The sequence below is a fragment of the Urocitellus parryii genome, chromosome 5 (assembly GCF_045843805.1).
Source record: "Urocitellus parryii isolate mUroPar1 chromosome 5, mUroPar1.hap1, whole genome shotgun sequence".
In the NCBI taxonomy this organism is placed as follows: Eukaryota; Metazoa; Chordata; class Mammalia; order Rodentia; family Sciuridae; genus Urocitellus; species Urocitellus parryii.
The window spans coordinates 115,360,283-115,383,194 of record NC_135535.1 but is presented as its reverse complement, the minus strand read 5'-3'; the positions used below and the strand labels follow the sequence as shown (position 1 = coordinate 115,383,194).

The window sequence follows — 22,912 nt, the reverse complement described above, 5'->3', positions numbered from 1 at the left end:
GATGCTGCCAAAATGGAACCACAAGCAACAGCCTTGGTCCCACTGACGCCTGTTTTCAAGAGGAAAGCTGTCAGCCTTCCACAGAGGCATCAGAAAGGTATCCAAGCAGCAGTGAAGTTGCAGGGGGATTTGGCTTAGGGACTTTCCTAGGCTGCATTCTGCTATAGCCATTTCTGATGAATGTTGCTAGATGTTTTGCATGATTTTGGTATGGCATCTTGAGGATACACACATGGTAAAAAGAACACAGTCTTTGCTTGCAAAAAGGAAAAAAAAATAGTACAAACCAAGGAGAAAATTCAGTGACAAGTATTATGGCTTTTTAGTATGGCATCTCTGTAGTTTTCAAACCATTTCTTCTCTCATGGGAGAATAATCACATTTCTTTTTCTTTTTTTGTCCTCAGGACCATGACTAATAAAACTCAGGAAGTTGTTGGCATCCATTTCCCTTTTCCCTTCCCACCATATCCCATCCAGAAAGACTTCATGGCAGAGCTGTACCAGGTTTTGGAAGCTGGCAAGATTGGGATATTTGAGAGTCCAACAGGCACAGTGAGTATGAGTGGTGAAGAACCATAATTAACACAACTTGGAGGGAGCCTGACTTGCTTTACTGCCTACCTCTGCAGAGATTTTCATGGTTTGAAGTTAGGCAAAGTAGTCGCTCAGTTTATCTTTCTGAGTAATAGTCACTTTTGTATTAAATTATTGAATACAACTCCAGGGTCTGAAAAACACTAGGCAACCTACAATTTAAATGGCAGAACTTCATCCATAACACAGAAATATTCCAGATTTTTCTGGCACCTAGCTGCTTCAATTGAGGAACATGAAAATGACTTTGGATTTTTCACAGATTAAAGAAATAGGTCTGGTCTTCAGGATCTAGGTTACTGAGTGCTCGAGGGTTTTGACCAAGTTTCTTTGAATTTTTATTGCCCAGTTTTTCTATTCACGTCTCTGATTTTTACAAACAGTATCCTATTTGTACTTATGAAAACAGTATCTTTCTGAGAATATCAATTTTAATAGTATTTGAAGGTTTTTTTTTCCCTTCACCTTGTTTCATTTTGTTTGTTTGCTGTTTTTCCTCTCAGTTTGGGTTCCTTGTGTGGAGGCTATCCTCATGGGGTGAATCTTGTTGTCCTTCTGTTGCTGTTTAAGGACAGGTACCAACAGGGTGGTCGAGGAGTCTGTACAGGTAGCCATCCTGTGATCTTGTAGATTGCGCTGCTTTATTGGGGCCTCAAGGTTTGGGTAAATCCAGAATTTTCCCTGGAGTCATTCAGTTTCTTCAGAAGAGCTCCTATTAGCTTCAGGTGTGGTCCTTCCCTCAGTCCCCTGCTCTCCATCTCGTCCTCTTTCCCTTCCCCACTCTCATCTTGTCTCTCCAGCATGTCAGGTCATCTCTTTGCCTTCAGTGCCAACTGTGGCCCTGCCAGCTTCAGGGCCTTTCTGAGGCTGACTTGCAGGCCCTTGGGCTTTAGAGTCCTCACTCTGCTAAGTCAGTTCCATTTCTCCCTCTTTTTAAAAAAATATCTTTATTTGATTTATTTATTTTTATGTGGTGCTGAGGATCAAATCCAGGACCTTGCACATGCTAGGCAAGTGCTCTACCGCTGAGCCACAACCCCAGCCCTCCATTTCTCTCTCTTTTGCATCTTTCTTAAATTGGTTATTTCCCCTCTTCTATTTTCTTTGTTTTTGTGCTCTTTTATGACTTTGATGCAGCTTTAGTATGTTTCTTTTTGGAAAAGAACTTGGGAGAGTGGACTTCATCCTTGTTTAACCCTCTCAGAGCTTTCCATCTCCATCCTCTGCTCGCTTCCTACTTCTCATCTTCTTCCTCTGCTCAGCCCTTGCATGTTGATGCCTTGGTTCTGTGGCCCTTTGTGAACCTACTCCTATGACTCAGTTGCCCTTTATGTTCTAATATCTTCTAAATCACCCATCAGTGGAACTCTCTCCTGTTGTCAGTGCCCTGGTACCTGCTGATGCCTGGCATCACACCCAGAATGGAGGTGTGTGTTTTGTTTTTGTTTTTGTTTTCTGCCACGTTTTCCAGTGCATCACTGACTAGAGGGTTCTGCACCTCTGCATGTTCAGCTCTAAGCCCAGGGCTCCTGCAACCAGCAGGTGGTTAGAATAAATGAATTTACTTGACGTAAATTGTTAATCTAGGATGGTACTGCATGAAATAACATTGCTTAAAGCTAAGTATTCTGTGAATGCTTTATTGAGTTTATTTCATTGCTGAGATGAACATTTGGTTATACAGCCTTTTAAAAGGTTTCAATCTACAATTTTTTTTTTTTGGTCTCTTCATGGAGCTAGGGATGGGACCCAGTGCCTCATGCACACTAGGCAAGTGTTCTACCAGTGAGCTCCACCCCAGCACTCTAGATCTATAATTTTTGTAGATTTTTCTGTATCTTCTTATAGGATATAAAATTGTGGAGCCTCAATTAGTCTTATGTAAGTGAATACTCATTTCCTCAGCTCACTTTCAGGTGACGGGTAGAGGCTTTGTAACCAGGCATCTGTCCCTGGGTCATTATTATGAGGAAGGGTGGTGCATCTTGCCTGCCTGAGCCCAGTGACAGGTAAAGCCCCTGACTCCTCAGATCACAGGCAACAGCTGCCCTGGGTTCAGCTGAGGAGTGCTGCCTGGAACTCTGCCATTTAGTTTCTCTCAAAAGCTGAGGGAAATGGTATATGAGGCTTTTCTAAAGCAGTGTGATCCATCCACTAATCAGAAGTGTCATTCTGGCATAGGGCCTTCCAAGATTTGATGAAAGCTGATAGTCTGCATCTTGGCAGAGTGGTAATTTTATTATTACTTATTAATAGCAAAAAAAATAGCTAACTCCAATTCAGTTATCGTGTCCCAGGAATTGTTTGGATCCTGCCCTAAATATTAACCTTTATGTATATTAACCAATTGAATGCTTGTATAAGGAAGGTATTACTATTATTATTCCCTTTTATTTATTTATTTATTTTTTTGCATATATGGAAATGATTCTTCAGAGGTCAGCCCAGAGTCCTAAAGCTGGTAAGCAGAGGAGCCGGAATATGACCCAGGCAGCCTGGTGGTGGCATCCCTCTCTGCTGGCTGCTTCCCCCGCTGCACATGTTTTACTGCAGTGCACTTAACTGGAGCAGGTCTAGAAATCCACCCTGGATGCTCAGATCCCTTTGGATTAAGCAGGCTCTGAATGCTAACTGCCTAGACAGAAGATTCACCTGAAACCAAACCACCGTCTGGACCCTACAAGTAGCAGCCTTTGGGGCTCACTGCAGTCTCCTCTCTAAAAAAATTGGGTCATTTTCTTAGGGCTCCATAATGAGGTGCCACAGACTGGGGAACTTAAACAACAGAACTCCAAATTCTGACTTCAGGGTGTCAGCAGGTTGGTTCCTTCTAAGGTTTCCTGACAGAAGGATCCATCCAGGCTTCTTTCCTTGGTTTGTAGGAGGCCATCTTCTCCCTATGTCTGATTACATTGCTTCACCTCTGACCTTGTCTTCATCTAGGGTCCATGATCCTGTTTCCAAATAAGACCACATTCTGAGACACTGTGGTTAGGACTTGAGCATGGGAGTTTTGAGGAGATACATTCAACCCAGAACAAGGACTCTTGGGAAATTCTGATCTTTAAATCAAAACCAGAAATGTGGGCATGTAATCCCAGCAACTTGGGAGGCTGAAGCAGGATGATTGAAAATTTGAGGCCAGCCTCAGCTATTTAGCAAGACAGTCTCAAAATTAAAAAAGGGCTGGGGATGTATCTCAGTGGTTAAGCTTCTCTGTTACGTCCCTGGTACCAAAAATAAATAAATAACTTAAGAGTAGATTTTCTAGAGCAGTTGGCTTCCTTTCAAAACGAAACAAAACGCTGGTACTCATGTGATGGGTCATTTTATATTTGCACATCAGTTGCATTGAAGCTGAGAGTCAAGTGTGGCTCTCCTTGGCAAGTATATGAGACTTCATGCTATAAATGTTTTGGCTATAATTCTTTTGGGGGGGCAGTTATTTATGTTATATCTCACCACTGTCTAATTAACAATCTGTATTCATATATAACATGATAAACCACTTTAAATTCTCTTTTGGAACAGTGAACTGGTATACTTAAAAAGGCGTTCTCTCCTGCTTCTTGGGCCCAATTCTTATTTCTCCTGTCTTCCTGTTTTTATTGGCTATTCTGTGGCCTATCTTCCTTTCCTCTCCTAGGTGGTCTTAGAGTATCATCTTAATTTTTAAAGCCAGAGCTGCTTTGACACCATACTAAAATGGAGAAAGTCATTTGGGAAGCTTTACATTTTGCTCTGTTTCTAAAGGTCATTTTCTTCCTGTAGGGAAAGTCCTTAAGTCTCATTTGTGGGGCCCTCTCCTGGCTCCGTGATTTTGAGCAGAAGAAACAACAAGAAGAGGCACGTCTCCTGGAACCTGGAGCTAACCTCTTAGGTGGTGGGAGGGACCAGCCCCCATTTTCCTCATCTTCCTGCCAAGAGCCCCCTGACACCCTGAGGCCTGCCGGGGAACCAGACTGGGTTACCCAGTTTGTACAGAAGAAAGAAGAAAGGGATATGGTGGAGAGACTAAAGGTGAGATCTTGTGTAGTAAGGAACAGTGGTAATCAAGTAAATGGGCCTCAGCCATTGTCTTGGGCCACGTTTGAGATTTACGTATCCCTTGTCCTTCTCCTTTGCATTGCCTCTTAGCCCTCTTGTCAGTTTTCTTGAATCATTGGTGCTGCCTCTTTCCTGTTTGTTTGAACTGATGTCTAGGCCTTCTCCAGTCATTACTTCCCTGGGAAAGGATCCTATTGTTGCTCTTGACAATGTGGTTTGGAGGGGTGAGGCTGCAAACTCAATTATGCAGTGAATTTGGTTACTAGTGTGGTTTCAAGAGGGAGGATAGATTCCCTGCACTGAGACCTGCAGAGGTTGAAGGTGTGGCAGGGGCTTCCTAGGAAAGGCATGGTTGGCCTCCTGCTGGCATATCCTTTATAACTGCTTCCCTCTGTAGGAGGAGCAGATCAGGAGGAGGAAGTGGGAAGAGTGCCTGCAGCAGACCCACCACAATGCACAGCTCAAGTATGCACCCAAGCGCCTGGTGAGTGTTGTCCCACCATAGAGTCTAGGCAGGTCACACTGCCTGGAGACTCAAGTGAGTGACCAGGGCCTCAGACTCCTCCCTGTCCCCCACTGGCCACATTCTCCTCACCCAGTAGTAGGACAGCTTGAGTGGTGGAGGCATAGAGCCTGAGAATGGACTTCTCCAGTCAAATAGTGAGGTTTGTGTTAATAGGCCTCCCTGGGTGCTTTGTTCTTGGTGATGGCCACAAATGCAGGCTAACTCCTTCAGGAGGTGGGGGCCCCAGTGCTGAGTCTTCTTCCTCTTCCCACTGCCAATTCTACACAGAGACAAGAAGAAGAAGAGACTGAGAGTCTCCTCTGCCTCAGCAGGGAGATGCTGGCAGCAGGGACAGAGGCAGAGCAACTAGAGCAACTGGAATCTAGGGAGGAGGAGCTTGTCCTTGCGGAATATGAGAGTGATGAGGAGAAAAGAACAGCCCGCGGGTAAGACAGCTGCTGCCACCTCATGCCACCACCCACAGTCATTGGGGACTTCTGGGGAGGCAGCTCTTCCCCCATGCCAGAGATACTTGTGAAGAATCTGCTCAGAGGGAGTGGCAGCCACCTGCCCCTTTTGCTTAAACCAGGAGCCTTCTCAAGGTCCAGTGATAGCTGGCTCTTCTCCTGTGCCTGTCAGTGGCCTCTTATGTATTTACTCAGTTTACCTTACAGCAGCTCAGTGATGACAGTAATTGGAACTGCAGCCCAACTAGGTGCTGTGCCTTGACGGAGGCCACAGGCTAAATAGGTAGAAGGGCTGGGATGTGAACCCAGACAGCCAGGCTCTAGATCCCATGCTCTCAGCTTCCAAACTGCACTGTGTGAAGTTCATGACCCAAACCAAGGAATCCCTAGTTTGAGCTTTTTTTCCTCCTTACGGCATCTGTTGGTCCAGATGCTTAGGTTTCCACTTCACTAGTCACCTGCTGGGAGCACCAGAAAACCCTAAAGAGAACAACTAGGCCATTTCCAGGCCACACAGCCCTTCCTGAGATCCTTTTTTCTTACCCCAGCTTGATTCCACTGGTGCCCTATGAGTGTGTGCTCTAGGTATGGCCTTAGTCGGATGCTGCAGCTTGAAGTCACACTCTAAGTGTGCTGGGCATTTCTGTTCTGTCTGAGGATTTGCTCATGCTATTCCCTCTAAATCATCCTTCTCTCCTCCCTTGGCAAATGCCTTCACCTCCTTTCAGGCCCTGCTCAGTTGTCATCTAAGTGGTCCTGGTTATCAGCCCCATGCTGTGTTTTGCTCAGGAACTAGCTTTGATTGGGTCTGTCTTCCTCTCTCTGACTGGGCTGTGTGCTGTGGGGTAGGAGCCTGGACTTTTAAACTCTTCATGCCCAGGGCCCACAGTGTTTGGCTGCAGCTAACTCTGGGCAGGTTAGTTGGACTGAATAATCAGACAGTGGTTAGTTTCAGTCCTTGTAGAAATTCAGAAATGCCAAAACCTCAAAGTCTATAGGTGGTCTAGAGAGGATCCGTGGCCTTCATTTAATTATTTCCAAGTTTGTGTGGAGGTGCATTTTACTGGTAGGAGAGGGCCTATGAGTTTTCAGTCCAGAGGCAGAAGGCCTGTGACCTGCCCCGCCACCTCTACAAAACAATGCCTAAGGGTCCTGACCTAAGCTCCACTATGTATTGGCCATTTCACCTGCAGTCCTCCTGGTGACAGCCAAGATCATGAATGTGGCCCTCTAGGTTGTTGCTGAGTAGGACTTGGAGAGTATACTTCCTGTTTCTGCTTGAAACTTTGTAGAAGAGAAGATTGGGCGCATTAGTTTAGATTTCTTCCTCATAAGTACTGTCATCCTCTGAAAAGTTTCCCCTGATTTTCCCTCCTGTGCTAAAACACACCCCAAGACTCTGGAGGGAAGAAGGATGATGGCATCACTGGTGGTGGGGAGGAGATGCTGGGATCTGCACTCCAGCAGTTCGGGGCAAAGATGAGAAAATAGACCTTTGACCCTTCCCTGAGGGTGATGGGGAAAATCCTGAGTGTCCCATAAACCCTTCCCAAAGGTGGCTTTGTAGCTTCTACTTCTTCCCTAAAGTCCGTTGGAAACAAGGTAAAGAACTGAGAGGTGTTTGTGAATATTAGAGGAATAAAATGCTTCTTAGGGTCTGGGCAAGAGCTGTAATCATGTAGCTTAGCTTCCCCAATTTCTGATACCCTGGTGTTTTCAGAGAGACGTGAGCCTCTTAGGACATTACAGATTCCTCATACAAAACTTCTGTTGTGCAGTTCTTTACATGTCCTTCCCCTCACCTAGATCCTGCTGACCTTGTCTGACTTGTGATGAGTAATTTAAATCCAAGCCTTTGAGACAAAACTGACAATTGTTGTTTATTGATCAAGAAGCCAACCTTGTAAATAACTTTTCTAATGGTACCAGGCAATTGCATTTCTGCTTAAAAAAGAAAAAAACTCATTCATGATGAACAAAGCATTTCTATTCCATATGATGCTCCAGTAGATGGCATGAGTCTATAAGAGCATTTTCTGTTTTTAAGCAGCCTCAACTGATAATGTTGGCTAAATTTATCTCCTAATTTCAGTGCCAGTGGGCTTCTCATTCACTTTTGGGAAGGGAAGTCTGAAGCACTGAGAAGAGTAGAGGTTTGGTTACAAGTGACAGCATCTTTCACTTATTGAGTTGGTTGGTTGTGACTTCACCAGGAAATGTCTGTGAAATTCTTACTGCTGCCAGGCTCTGAGTAGGGCCCGGAGACTCAGCAGACACAGACCTTCTTGCTGCCCTGTACACATGACAGGAGACAGATCAGGAATATGTGGCTTTGAATGAGATGTCAGAGTGAACAGGTGCAGATTGCCATGGGGTATGTCAGGGCAGCAGACCTACTTCAGGTTGTCAAGGCAAGAAAGGCCATGTTGATGCTGAGATCTTAACATGGAGCAGGAGTTAGTACAGTCGGGGAGAGAGCCTTCTAGGCCAAGAGAACAATTTGTCCAAAGTCCCTGAAGAAATCAAAATTCTCTTGGAAAACTGAGGGGAGTGTAGTTTTCTACAGGGTGGACAGTGGGAGGAGAGGAGCCCACTATGACTCTCAGAGTCAAACACCCAGTCTCCAGCATTTCAGCTTGCAACATAGGTTTGGGGACGTGATGCCCTTCCCTTTTTCTCTCCACATTTCCCTGGGTTCCACAGTGGCAGTGGAAGCTGGGCCTGGAGCCTGCCTGAGTGTCCTGAGCCAAGGAGTACCTGCTGCTTTGGTAGAGGCTTGTTGCTGGGCTGCTGCTCTGTGTTGTCCTTCAGGCTCAGCGCTCACACTGAAGCTTTGTGGGCTTCTCAGGAAAGGGGCTCCACTCTACTTACCAGTGATGTTTTGTAGTTGACCTGAGTTTGCTGAGGGAAGCTATTCTGTGTTCTGTTGCTCTCACAGAGTAGATGAGGATGAGGATGACCTGGAGGAAGAGCATATAACTAAGGTAAGATGCCGAGTCCTTGTGTATGTCTGTGTGTGGGCCTGAGTCAAGGGCTCTCTGCCTCTGACGAGAACAAGAAAGTCACTGCAGCAGCTTCTTAGCCTTCTTTCAATGAAGAACTTAAACTCACAGGCTTCATGGTTTCCCAGGCCCAAAGATTGGCCTTTTGTTAACTTACCAGAAGGGCCTGCTCCCAGGGCCTGGACATGTTGCCCCAGATCATTGAAGGCAGCTGTTCGGGGCCAAGGGCTCCAGTGGTTTGTCTCCAGTGGGCAGTGGTACAAGGTGAGGGGTGGGACAGGGAAGAGCACATTGCCTTTGGACTCTCCTGTGTGTGTTTCTTCTCAATTGTATTCATGTTTGCATGGAGTGCAGTGAGATATGGCTATGATACTTCTCAAATTTTAAAAATATTTGAAAATATTTAAAAATTTTAAAAATATTTGATTTCTGTTCAAAGTAGATATCTCCCCCCCCATTTTTCTCTTTTCCTCTTCTCTCTCTGCTAAATCCCAGAGTAGAAAGAAGGTATTCAGCTCCACCTCTACCTCTTTCTTCAGGGGGACAATCTTCCCCTGACATGCTCTCCCCAGATGATTGAGGAATCTTTGCCATGTTAAAAATCAGCTCTGGGGAAATCATCTTTCCTACGATCACAAGCCCTTCAGAGTGGTTGGGTTAGAAGATGGGCATGACTTATGGGAGGAGTGGCCTCTGGGCATTCCCTTGAACTAGAACTTTAGGTGGCCTGTGCAGTTCCTAGTCCCCTCATCAGATGAGATGTGATGTGAGATGACATTATCTTGCCTCAGGTGTGTGCTTTATAGCCACTCTTCCTGTCTCCACAGGGTTTAAAGCCATGGCATCCCTCTATGTGCAGAGAATATTTGGGGATGTTAGAGTCCCCTCTTTGAAGTCCCCTTTTTTTCCCTTGACCAGATTTATTACTGCAGTCGGACACATTCCCAGCTGGCCCAGTTTGTGCACGAAGTACAGAAGAGCCCCTTTGGCAAGGAAACCCGGCTCGTCTCCCTTGGCTCCCGGCAGGTTAGCAGAGGCAGATGTCCCAGCCCAGGTGCCATTCAGCTTCCTCTCTGTGCCTTTATCTTCCAGGCATAGAAAGTCGATGGGGCTGAGGCTGGCTGAGCAGTAGAAGCACAGCCCTGTCCCTGGCCCTACCACCCCTTGTTGGGAGGAGGAGAGGCCAACAGGGCAGGTCTACTGGTTGCTTGCATGTCATTTAGCCAGCACCATTTCTTTGCCTCTTTTTTGCTCCTATCTTGTAGAACCTTTGTGTGAATGAAGATGTGAAAAACCTGGGTTCTGTGCAGCTTATCAATGACCGCTGCATAGAGATACAGAGAAGCAAACACGGTAGGCACTAGGACTGTGATGGGGTTTGACCAGGGACGTGGTAACAAGGCAGAGCAGGCCCTGGTTCCCTCCTGAGGGCCCCTTCTTGGGAAGGCGTACTTATTTCCTAGGTCAGTGTCAAGTTCTAGTCCTTGGAAATACTTTTACAGGCTCTTTACAGAGAACACAAAGTACAATTTCAGAGTGTTCTAATGAGACCATTTGGAAGGGTCCTATAGACCCCACCTGGTGGGAGTGGGTCTCAACATCACCAAACATACTCTTGGCTCCAGAGAGAGTTGTTCTTCCTGTCATTGTTCCCCTGCACCTGTACCACCTGCAGAGAAGAAAAACAGAGCTGAGGAAGACAAGCCAAAGAAGAGGCGGCAGGAGACCAAGGCTGCCTGCCCCTTCTATAACCATGAGCAGATGCAGCTTCTCCGGGATGAGATCCTGGTGGAGGTGAAGGACATGGAGCAGCTGGTGACCCTTGGGAAGGAGGCTTGGGCCTGCCCTTATTATGGGAGCCGGTTTGCTATCCCTGCAGCCCAGGTAAGTACTCCGGAGGGGGAAGAGGTAGTTCTTGGCTGTAACTGGAGCTGCAGGCCATGAAGCAGTTCCTTGTTCCTCTTTAGTTTGAGAGGATGCCCCCACTATGGCTAGGCTCAGGTCATACAGCATACTGATGCCACCTAACCATTTTTTTCCAGAATGTAGGGTCAGGGGAGGCCCTTGGAGCCTTAGTGGCTTCGGGCTTCAGGGCCAATTGGCATTTTGGGGGGATACCAGATAGAAGCCAGGAAAGAGTACATTTCTGAGAAACTACAGTGAGAGGAGCCTTGGGGGCTAAGATGAAGCTCAGTAGCAGGAGTTCAGTCCCTTCCCTCGATTCTCTTCAGTCAGATCATCTCCAATTTTACTGTTTCATATACTTGACATCGTACATCAAGCTCCTGAGAAAAGGTCTATTGCTATAAATGCTACTCTGCTGTAACTTTCTCACTTGAATATCTCTACTCATGGTCCAGACTGGAAATAGAACAGGTCACGTCAGGACTTAGGTGGGCTGGGCAAGTTCATTGCAGGTTGAGCCCTGTATCTCTCCCCCTCCAGCTGGTGGTGCTGCCCTATCCAATGTTGCTGCATGCTGCCACCCAGGAGGCTGCTGGCATCCGGCTGCAGGGCCAGGTGATCATCATTGATGAGGCACACAACCTGATTGATACCATCACAGGCATCTACAGCACAGAGGTCACTGGTTCCCAGGTGGGTTGGCCTCTCTCTGTCTTACCTCTATAGATACCTATACCTGGAATTCCTTGGAACATGGGGTTGGGCAGAGGCTGCACTGAGCCAAGGTACTGGTCTTGGCTTTCCATAAAACTGTGGGGACCCAGCTTATTTCATTGCTTTTCACCTGCCCATGTCATCCTGGGCCCTTCCAGTCCAGGATGCTACTAATGTTCTGTCTTAGCTGGGATGGTGGCATGAGGGAAGCAGGACTCATCAGTTGTGATGGTGCTCTGAGGAAGGCACAAGATCTCTGTAATCTACTCTCTTATGTATTGCATACTATACCAGGTCTCTCTGCTCTTTATGCTGACCTTACAGTGGGATGGTAAGTTTACTTAGGAGTTTGCAGATTCAGAGAGGGTTAAGCAGTTGTGCCTAGAAGCGCACAGCTCAGGTGGGAGCCAGGATTTGACCACTGGTTTTTGACCATGAAACTCACTGAGCATCTACCATCTGTGCTGACCAAAGCTTGGGTTGACCTTAGGCCAGGATGCAGTGGTTACCTGGAACCTCACTCTTAGTAGACTACAAGTTTTTTTCCCAGCCCAGTAAAAACCAGCAGGGAGATGGCTTGAGGGATTCTCCCTCATGTTTTGACAAGGCCCATAGCAGAACCTCCTTTTCCTCTCTTTCAACAACCTCAGCCCAGGGGCCTCAAACCATGCCTTTACATGAGCCCCACTTTTGCTCCCCATCACCTTGACCTTCCTGTGTGTGCTGGTGGGCATTTTCTGTACATGGTCTAAGGTTTCACCTGGACAGCCCCCTCCGTTCTTGGCCAGAGCCTGGTCTGCCTTCACACCGTTGTCTGTGTTCTCTCCCCAGCTCTGCCAGGCCCATTCCCAGTTGCTCCAGTATATGGAAAGATATGGGTGAGACACTTACCCTCTGAGGTAGATGGGAGAATTCTGCTCAGTTTCAGTGGCCTCACAAGTCAGCCTCCAAGACTCTGGCTTGGGCTCAGACCGGGCATCGGCTTTCTGCTCAGGTCCTAAGTCCATTGTGGTATGTCCTTCATGAGACCTAGGCTGCTTGGAACAGAACAGCTGGCTCCGAGGGCCCTGGGCCTTGGCCAGCCTTTTTTTCTAGGGAGAATTTGTAGTTTGTGGCCCAGCTTGAGAGGTAGCAGAAAGACAGGCTGTGGCTGGGGGCAGATGGAGGGAAGCTGCTGTCTTGAGTACAGCCACGTGATGTCTGTTGATTTCTCCTCAGGAAGCGTTTGAAGGCCAAGAACCTGATGTACATTAAGCAGATTCTGTATTTGCTGGAGAAGTTTGTGGCTATGCTGGGAGGTAGGAGAGCACCTTCCCCAGGCTCACCCCTGGCCTGCAAAACTTGTCGGTCTTTGTCCTTGGATGCCGGTTAGGGCTCCTAGATCTTCTGTGCCCTTTAGGATTGTCTGGGTCATTAATTTAGGAAATTCTGATTCCTTTTTATTCTAGTTGACTGATTTTCTGTTTTTTAGAATCCTCGTTCATTTGCCCAGGTTCTGAATCCTTTTATTTTGCCAGACAGTACTCTATGGGTGCAATAATAATACATTATACTATTAAATTAATGACACCTTGTGACATAGTTACTGTCCTGGGGTGTTTTCAGAGCATTTTTATATGTATGCTCTCATTTGCCCCTGTGAGGAGAGCAGGCCAGGTGTTTTAGCCCTCATTTATAGATGAGTAACTAAATCTCAAATCAGGACCTGCCTGTGGTTGATGAGCCCAGTGAGTGAGCCTTCTGGTTCCAGGCCCAGGCTTCTCATGCTAGTCTGTGCTGGGATCCTTTCCTTTGTCAGATGGTAGTGCCTTTGAAGGTTTTTGTAGAAAGTAAAGTTCCTGAAACCCAGTGGGGTTTTCTGGAAGGATCTCATCCTGTATTGCTCTTAGATTCCATCTCTGCCTTGGCCACAACACCATATGGCCGAGGGCAGCTTGTGCTTGTTCCTGTGCCCCTGTCTACCTGGGGCTGAATGAAATCGCAAGGCTTTGTGTTCCTTCATGGAACCCCCTGCCCTCCCTGGCTTTTTTGCATGCTATAAATAACCAAAAACAAACAAAAATATGTTTGAATATGGATGTTCTTCTTAGTAGGTACAGTGTAGAGCGAGAAGACGGGGAAATGGGGGTCAGAGGACCACTATCCTGACCTATTTACATTTTCTTTTTTTTAGGGAACATTAAGCAAAATCCTAATACACAGAACCTCTCAAAGACAGGTGAGGGAGTTGCTCTTCTAGGGCCCAGAGGGATCTGAGCCACTTCTAAGCTTTAATCTGGGACCAAAGCTAGGGGCTTCAGGGCAGATTCCCAGCGCCCTTCATTTGTCTGCTCTTAGGAACAGAGCTGAAGACCATCAATGACTTCCTCTTTCAGAGCCAGGTGGACAACATTAACCTGTTCAAGGTAAAGGCCCCCACCCCCCTTTTTTTTAAATATCTTTGTTTTATTTATTTATTTTTATGTAGTGCTGAGGGTTAACCCAGTGCCTCACACATGTGAGGCAAACGCTCAATCACTAAGCTACTACCCCAGCCCCCGCCACCACTTATTAGCACATCAGGTTTCTTTCTTATTAATGCCTATAGGCAGACACTGCATTAAGACTATGGGAGAAATAAAAAGCAAATTCCTTCTGTAGTTGAGTAGTTTAAGGTCTGAGAAACCAAAACATACATACAATAATTACTTAACCCTTCAAGCAACATATCGGCAGGAACCAAACAGTCTAGGGTCATGGGGTTTCCAGCTTGGTAAAAAGAGAGGCTCTTCTTTGTACCTTACAGGTCCTCCCCACCCCTCTCCCACGTCCCCCCTCCCCTTTCCATCTGTCTTCAGACACAGTCTTTCCCCTGGACTTTAGGATAGAAGCAGTGAGCTGATTAAAGGAGCATGATCCTGGTTCCATCTGGTAGGGCTGAGCTGAGTGAGAATGGTGCTGGTGCCGCTTGACCCATTGACTCCCAGTTGCAGCCTTGGGTTCAGTCACAGCCACAGATGTTTCTTACTCTAGTCCTGAATGTCCAGGATTCTCCTAATGGGGTACAGCACTGTCACTGGGATGACAGCCTACGATTACAAATTGATAACCATGATCACCTTCATGGACAGAGTACTTACTACATACTGGGGCTGTGTGCTGGGTCTGTGATTCCCAGGTGGATGTGCTGTTGCCATTTGAAAACAAAGGAAGCCAAGGCTCAGGGAGGTTGCTCAGGAGGATAAGGAGCCCAGGACTCACCCCAGTGCATCAGTGCAGAGTGGACGAGTGCACATTTGAGCCCAGCTGTACTATCTTAGACTGTCCCTTTCTGCCCACCTTTCTTCAAACCAGCTTTCCCCAATTAACCCCTTTTGGTCACTGTCAATGCCATTTTCCCATCAAACACCCTGGAAATCTGAGTCATCCTTGGTACTTTTCTTCCCTTTGTGTCCTATAGCTAAATAGTTGCCAAGCTCCGTGGTCTAAAATAACTCTGGAATTATCCCAGCTTTTCCCTCCCAGCGCTGTGACTTCCATGCAGGCTCTATTTGCTCCTGCTTTCTTCCTGGCCCCTGCTTGCTTCTGTTCTCACCTCCTTCCTTTCATTTACTTTACAAGGTACAATTGAGTGGATCTTAACTAAAGATGTCACTTTATTTATTTATTTATTTATTTATTTATTTATTTATTTATTTAATCAAGCCCATGGCCTCGTATATACCATGCCAGTGTTCTACCACTGAGCCTTTTTTAAAAATTAAATTTTGAGACAGGATCTTCCTAAGTTGCCAGGCTATTCTTGAGCTTATGATCCTCCTGCCTCAGCCTCCTCTGGGGTTACAGATATGAACCACCACACCTGGCTAGGATGTCACTGTTTTGTAGAAATCTTTTATTTATTTATTTTTGGTGCCAGGGCTTGAACCCAGGAATGTTTAGCACTGAGCTACATCCCCAGCCCTTGTTTTGAGAGAGGGTCTCACATAAGTTACTTAGTGAACTTGCTAAGTTTCTGAGGTTAGCTTTGAACTTGGGATCCTCCTGCCTCAGCCTTCCAAGTTGCTAGGATTATAGGTGTGCCCAGCTTCTTTGTACAAATCTTCCCAGACTTCAGTCTTATCAACTTAGCATTCCTCGTCAAGACCAATCTACACATGTTCACCGCCAACTAAGTTGTACTCCAGCCTTGCTTAAAATGAGCCCCAAGTTTCAGTTCTTTGTGCCTTTGCTCATAGATTTTTTAATTATTATTATTATTTATATTTTGGTACTGGGAATTGAACCCAGGGGCACTTAAGCACCGAACCATGACCCCATTTTTGAGATGGGGTCTCAGTAAGTTGATTAGGGCCTCACTAAATTGCTGAGGCTGGCTTTGAACTTGAAACCTCCTACCACAGCCACCCAACTTATTGGAGTCACAGGTGTGCATAACCATGCCCAGCTGAGTCTAAATTCTTTGAGGCCCAACTTACATGATATCACTTGGAAGGAAAATAGAGGACGTATAACTTCTGTCGATCACCCTTAGATCAGAGCTATTGAGATGTTGGTGAGAAGGTTGTATCTGTGATTTGGCAGAGCCCCCACCTTGTGAGCCGCTCTGTTTGGTGGTTGGGATGACTGGTTTCTAATGTAGATTATAACTCGCTTCTTTGTGACACACGCGTGCCATCGATGTTGGTTTTGCAGGTTCAGCGGTATTTCGAGAAGAGAATGGTCAGCAGGAAGGTAACCCCCTTTACTGTGGCTCCAGAGGGAACCAGTGGTGCCCTGCCTGCTGCCTCACTGCTTCCCTGTCTGGCCCATGGACTCATCTCTGTCTTCCCTCTCCATGGTGGGAACTGTTTGTGAGCTGGGCGGGCTGTAGGCTGTGGGGTCTCCACTCATACTGCTTCTCATTCTTCCATCACCCTTTTTCCTCCCTACCCAGCTCTTTGGCTTCACAGAACACTATGGAGCAGTCCTCCCATCTTCCCGGTTGCAGCCCAAACTGACTGGGTTTCAGCATTTCCTAAAGAGCCTGCAGCCTGGTGTCACGGAGGGTGAGTTGGGAGGGTGGAAAAGCAGAGCCAGCTGCAGGCTTAGGGTAAGGATGTGGACCTAACTTCAGAGCACCTTCTCCCTGTCCTGCTTTGTACAGCTCCTGCAACCCCTGTGGAGGAGGATGAGACCAGGGCCCCGTGGCCCACTTCCCCATTGATGCACATCGAAGGCTTCCTTGCAGCTCTCACCACTGCCAACCAAGATGGCAGGGTCATCCTGAGCCGCCAAGGTAATTAGCTGTTTACTTAAAAGAACTGGGGTCATGGTTCATTTCCCAAGAAAGAGAAAACCTGATGGGGCCAGGGAATCAAGCCAGAGACTTGACACATCCTGTACCTGCCTAGCATAGAATGTTGGCTGGCCTCCCATGGCCTGGGGCAAGCAGGGTTCCTAGGGAGCCAGGATGCAGAGATGCTGGGTCCTCGCAGACAGCATTGCTGGAGAACCCTATAGTCCGGTGTTAAGATTAGGTGGGCTTGGATTCGAGTCTTGGTTCCATCACCTGCATGCTATGTGACTGACCAGTTTCTCTCTGCACTTAGTTTCCTCTTAGAAATTGGAAACGTAGGAAGGAAGACAATAGTACTGTCTACTTCGGTGGGTTGTGCTGGAGATGAAATGAGGTTGTTTTTATTAAAGAGAAAGAGATAGCTCATGGACTCAACTCGAGCCTTGCTCAGGCTGTTCCCAACCTTCTCCCCATGTGTGTGTATCTCTTTTCAGGCAGCCTCAGTCAGAGCAGCCTCAAATTCTTGCTCCTGAATCCAGCTGTGCACTTTGCCCAGGTGGTGAAAGAATGCCGGGCAGTAGTCATTGCAGGTGGCACCATGCAGCCGGTAAGGACACCAATCCCAGCCTCTGGTGTCCCAGGTATTGGGATGGGGCAGGCAGGGGCAACCTTGCACACCAAGCCTCTTCCCTGTCAGTCCCCTGGACCTCCACACCAGGAAGGGGTCAGCTCATGCAGGCCCAGCAGTGTCCGCTAGGTGGCACTGCTGTACTTTTCCTGTCTGGGCTCTGGGTGTAGGTGGGGGCACCACTGCTTCCTCTGGTTTCTGAAGCCTTCTGCAGTAATCGGAACTCTACGGTGCCTCCTTGCCATTCCCTTTCTGCACCCATCACCAGAGGTATCAACCTGCTCTTGTAAAAGTATTACATTTTAATTCTTATAGAAAGCAGAGAGAAGTAAAAATGGGAAAAAATAGAACATAATTTCACCAACAGAAGATTTATGTTGGCATATATCTTTGTAATAGTCTTTTTTACATATAATTTTTATATGTGTGCATACATATTTTAAAAACAAAAAATGGCATTCTAGATGCTGCTAGTAATTGCTTTTTCACTCAGCAACAAAATTTCATAAACATTTTTCCCTGACAGCAAGTATAGATTTATTTCATCATACTCTAGCTGCACTGGATTCCAGTTATATGAATGTGTTCTGTTTCATGTAACCACTCATGTTTTGTTAGACATTTGGGCTCTTCCCAGTTTTTCTCTGTTTTAAACAGTACTGGGTAAATATAACTGGATCTCTGCATGGGGATTATTTCCTTAGCCTCACACTCTGAAGAGAACTCACTGGCTGGCTGACTGCTCAGAGCCTCAGGCAGTGGTTCCCCGCCTCAGATCCCTGCGGGAATCACCCATGTGGCTTTCTTTTCATTCTGTTTGACTAGATTCATAGATTTTTATTCATCCCATATATTAAAGTTTGTAGTCATTATTGTGTTTGACTCAGATCATCCCAAATTTGGCTGATGGGAGGAGCCCCTCCTGCCACCCCATAGTCTTGGAATGCCTTCTTTACTTCTGGACAACCAGATGTCCCAGACTGAACTTACGTTTGCCTGGCTCCACAGTGGGGTCATTCCATTTCTCCAGAGTTTCTGGTTTCTTTCAGTGGGGGGCAGTATGTAAAAATCTGGGTACTAGGGTGACCCTGATGCTTCTGAGTTATCATTGTTCCTGGGTATTTCAGCAGACAGACCTAGGAAATGTGCTTTCAGAAGCACGAGTCTGTATTGATGTTTCTAATCAAAATCAAAGAATCAATGTATATGACCCCTAGCGCATGGTAGAATAAATATATAATTCAAGAAAAAATGTTTATGACATTTGATGCTGAATGAACATTTGGTTTCTTATTAATATAACTACTTATTTGTTCAATCCCACAATATACTTTAAAGTTTCAAAATTATAAGACAACACTATTTCTAACTGATCCAAGTTTCATTTTTTAAGATTTCTTTGCTCTGTAAGAATATAAAGTCATTTGAAATCAGGCTTTTCTTTGTGTGCTTGCTCACAGTCTGACAGGTCACTAGGCTTTTGTTTTTGTTTCCAACTTCAGAGTTTGCTGTTTCATTTTTTATTTAATTCTGGTTTTAAAGTATATAATGTCCATATCTCACTCCCATCCCTTTAAAAAATATTTTTTTAGTTGTCAACGGACCTTTATTTTATTTATTTGTATTATTTATTTATATGCAGTGCCGAGAAACAAACCCCATGCCTCACGCATGCTAGGCATCCACTCTACCCTGAGCTACAACCCCATCCCCCATTCCCATCCCTTACCAGCTGGTTCTTCACCCCCATAAGGTAATCATTTTCAGTAGCTAATGCTTTATCTCTTCATTGTCGTAATTTGGAGTGTTTTTGCTTTGTTTGCAAAAATAAGCATATATATATATATATATATATATATATATATATATATATATATATATATATATATAGTTTCCTTTTTAAATAACATCAAAGGTATGATGATAATTGTTTCTTACCTGTGTGTCCTGGCAATTCCATCTGTTAGCACTAAAGATGGTCATTCTTCACTGGATGTAGCAGGGCTAGTTCAACCAGTCTCTTATGGGCAAATAACTTCCAAAGAAAGATCCTTATGTGCAGGTTAATTGGTATTTATAGGCTGTATCATCAGAGTAGATCTTAGATATAGGATGCCGATTAAAAACTACATCTAACTTGCTAAATACTGTCAGATTCCTCTGCCCAAGGATGGCAACTATTCTGTATCCTACCAACAATATCTAAGAATGCCTATTTCTCCACAGAGTGATTAAACTCTTGGATTCTTGCCAGTTTGATAGGTGAAAACCCTGGAGGTTCTTATTTAGTGGTTTGAGCTAGGACCTGGCACTTGGATTTTTTTTGAAATCCCCTCTGGTGTTTTTTTGTTTTGTTTTGTTTTAGTGCACAGCTAGGTTGAGAATCTCTGTGCCAAATTGGCCAAATTTCCTTTGCTATTCCCACAGGTTGTCTAATGAGGCTGCCAACACTGGATGTCATTAACGGTTGTTTTTTTTGCTAATGTATCACCCACCTTTTCTTTCAGGTCCTATTTCTACCATACTGGCTGCCTCCTGGCCCAGACTTCTCTGCTCTCTGTGCCAGGGCTCTACCCTCACCCATGGACCCCCAAGTCACGGCCTGAGGTTCCTTTTCCTCAGCCCTTGGAGGTCACAAAGTCTTGACATTGTGACCTACAGGTGTCTGACTTTCGAGATCAGCTGCTGGCATGTGCTGGGGTGGAAGCTGAGCGAGTGGTGGAGTTTTCCTGTGGTGAGGATCCATGTCCAGGGTGGGACAAACCAGGCACACTCTGGCCCCAGTAGTCTTGGTTTTGCTGTATGCGAGACCCAGGGCTGAGGAGACCACAGGATAGGGGCCTTGCCTTCTCCAGCACACTTCCCCTTGCCCTTACACTCTGCCCCACCATCAGCATTGCCCACTGTTATTGTGGCAATGGGGTGGGTGGGTAGGTATGTTATAAATCTTCCTCATCTGGGAGACAGGTTAGGAAAACACCCTCCCTGGACTTTGCCTGGCAGAATAGTCTGCCAGGTTCTCATCCCCTTCCTGGGTCTGACCAGGCCACGTGATCCCTCCAGACAACATCCTGCCCCTCGTCATCTGCAGCGGGCCCTCCAACCAGCAGTTGGAATTCACATACCAGAAGAGAGAGCTGCCTCAGATGGTGAGTGCCAGCAGCAGCCTTCCTACAGCCCTCCTAGGGCAGGGGAGAGAGCTCTTGGGTGGGTGGTCCTGACTAGTCCTGGCACAGGATGAGTAGGATCTATAGATGTTTATCAAGGAAGGCCTGAGCCATTCCCCTACCCCTTAGGCTGGTAAGTAAACTCTCTTATAACCTTCATGTATCCCTTTAGTGTGGAATGAGAACACTGCTCATTTCCTTTGGTTCTATGGTCCCTTGGTTCTATGGGCCCCTGCCCGGACCAGGGTTGCAGGTTTTAGGCACATCTCCAGTGGCATGCCTGGAGTGTTCAGTGCCCGGCTTATCATGGATGGTGTCCTTTGGGACATTGGGCGTTGGTGAACCAACATTATATTTTATCACTGGGATGCTGACATTGGGACATGTGCCATAAAGGTGGGCAATCACCAGAAGGAGTTGGGCACGTTTGGTAGGAAGGTGGCTGGCACATTCCACTCGGGAAGCCAGTGGAATCCTCTATGGCCTAGTCACACAATGGTTCTCTATCCTTGGTTTTGGGGTAATGCAAGCAACTCTTATGTGGGTATTACTGCCATGAGGCTTCTTATCTGTCTTCCATAGATGGACGAGACAGGCCGCATTCTCTGTAACCTGTGCAATGTGGTCCCTGGAGGGGTAGTCTGTTTTTTCCCCTCCTATGAGTACCAGCACCAGGTCCATGCTCACTGGGACAAGAGTGGTCTGCTGGCCCGCCTGGCTGTCAGGAAAAAGGTGAGTGGCCCTTCAGCTGGACCCCTCCCCCTTTTGAGGACAGTGCTGCCCAGAGCTCCTCCTGGAAATCTCTTGCTGTCAAATTGGGATGGTTCAGCTTCTCCTAGTTCTCAACCCCACCTCTTCTGGCCCCTGACTACAGGCCCAGAGGGTTCCTCAAAGCTGGACTCAGTGAGGTCCTCCTGTTTCTAGGTCACAAAACCCAGGGTCTCAAGCAGACCTGAGACCCAGCATTCCAAAGCCTTTTTCTGGGAGACATTCTTTCCCTTCTTGAGATATTCCAGGAACCCAAGAGAGCAAGCCAAGTGGAGCAGGTGCTGATGGCATATTCTAAGTGCATCACGGTGAGAAGTGGGTCCAGAGACCAAGTAGGCCTGGCAGCTGGGTGTAGTTGGGAGGCATCCAGCTTTGGCTCAGCAGCTCTGGGCTGGGTTTCTCCTGTAGAGCTGTGGCCAGGTGGGAGGCACAGTGACGGGTGCCCTGCTTCTCTCTGTGGTCGGAGGAAAGATGAGTGAAGGGATCAACTTCTCTGATGACCTGGGCCGGTAAGTAGTGATCCTCTTCTCTGCTGGAATTGAGATAATGGCCCCTGCCTGGGGTCTGCACCCAAACTGACCATTCAGTGTCCACTGTGGGGCAAGGGCATGTTAGAATTATAGCATCCCTGATTTGGCCCCCTTGGAGCAAGGGGAATATGAGGCAGACCATAACTTTATTAGGATCCATTCATTGGCCTGGGCTAGAGCTTTCCAGATAGTAGGTGTTGGGTGGGGTAATGCAAGCTACGAAAGATAGCAGTTGACGAGATGTGAGGGAGGCCTTGACTTGTCTCCACCAGGTGTGTGGTGATGATGGGCATGCCCTACCCCAACATCAGGTCTCCAGAGCTACAAGAGAAGATGGCCTACTTGGATCAGACCCTTGTGAGTACTTCCAATGTTCCAGAGGATGAGAGGGTTGGAGAAGAGCTGTGTCACCCCTAGGGCTATGGTAGCAAGGCCCTAGGGTGCAACTTTCCACTATGCTGATGTTTCCTCCAAAGGTTTGGGATAATTCTGCCCACCCTCTTGATTTCTCCATGACATCACCTGTTAGGCCAGCTGCTGGTTTAGGCTCATAGAGCCTCTTGGCCTTGCTCCAAGAAGAGGTGAGAAGTGACCCAGATTGTCTCTATCCTTTCTAGCCTAGGGTCCCAGGTCAGGCCCTCCCAGGGAAGGCTTTGGTGGAGAATCTGTGTATGAAGGCTGTCAACCAATCCATAGGTAAGCCTGGGACTATTCCTGGCCATCGAGGCAGTTAGGAAAGATGGATGGCTATGACAGGAAGGAGGGATTTTACCTGCCCTTTCTTGCCTGAGGGCTGTGGAAGGGAGGACAACGACACATGGCTGTCCAGGAGGTTGTTTTACTCAAAGCCATAATCTTTGTGCCTACCCAGGTAGAGCCATCAGGCATCAGAGGGACTTCGCCAGCATAGTGCTTCTGGACCAGCGGTACGCTCGCCCCTCTACCCTGGCAAAGCTGCCAGCCTGGATTCGAGACCGGGTCGAGGTCAAAGCCACTTTTGGCCCTGCATTTGCTGCTATGCGGAAGGTCAGGCCTGCCTTTTCCTTCCCCTGGGAGCCTCTCCTCCCCGAGATATAGTTTCTTACTGCTTTTTCCTGTCTCCACAGTTTCATCGGGAGAAGTCAGGCCCCTCCTGACTGCACCACTGCCTGTCACCGTCCCTCCATTTGGCCTTAGTCTTAGGCCTAAGGTGGAACCCATGTGTAGAATTGTGTTCAAACCAGCCCACCAGGGCTGTCAGGATCCAAGCTTACATAGAAAAGCCAGAAGCAGGTTCGTTCATCCTCAAGAATTAGTAGGTCCATCCCAGCCATGCTTAGGCAAAGC

General features: G+C 46.9%; 1 protein-coding gene across 1 annotated transcript; it reads left to right on the top strand.

The window, feature by feature from the left end:
* The first annotated feature begins 31 nt into the window (after positions 1-31).
* On the top strand, positions 32-22,722 carry LOC144254953 (putative ATP-dependent DNA helicase DDX11-like protein 8). Its single transcript, XM_077798987.1, has 27 exons — positions 32-97; positions 407-554; positions 4,368-4,616; positions 5,041-5,127; positions 5,437-5,594; positions 8,554-8,599; positions 9,536-9,643; positions 9,883-9,970; positions 10,293-10,501; positions 11,063-11,215; positions 12,068-12,114; positions 12,455-12,534; positions 13,410-13,454; positions 13,574-13,641; positions 15,911-15,949; positions 16,152-16,263; positions 16,362-16,493; positions 16,988-17,100; positions 19,783-19,855; positions 20,167-20,270; positions 20,871-21,020; positions 21,296-21,364; positions 21,465-21,565; positions 21,859-21,943; positions 22,204-22,282; positions 22,458-22,612; positions 22,693-22,722. Exons 2-27 carry the CDS (start codon positions 411-413, stop codon positions 22,720-22,722), a joined length of 2,724 nt encoding a protein of 907 aa, XP_077655113.1. The 5' UTR covers positions 32-97; positions 407-410.
* Positions 22,723-22,912: the final 190 nt, after the last annotated feature.

Bases quoted from the DNA above. Each gene is read 5' to 3' on its own strand.
- LOC144254953 (XM_077798987.1), top strand. From the start codon at position 411: ATGACTAATAAAACTCAGGAAGTTGTTGGCATCCATTTCCCTTTTCCC. The intron at 20,271-20,870 runs GTGAGTGCCAGC...TGTCTTCCATAG, and splicing joins AGAGAGAGCTGCCTCAGATG to ATGGACGAGACAGGCCGCAT. The intron at 22,283-22,457 runs GTAAGCCTGGGA...GTGCCTACCCAG, and splicing joins GGCTGTCAACCAATCCATAG to GTAGAGCCATCAGGCATCAG.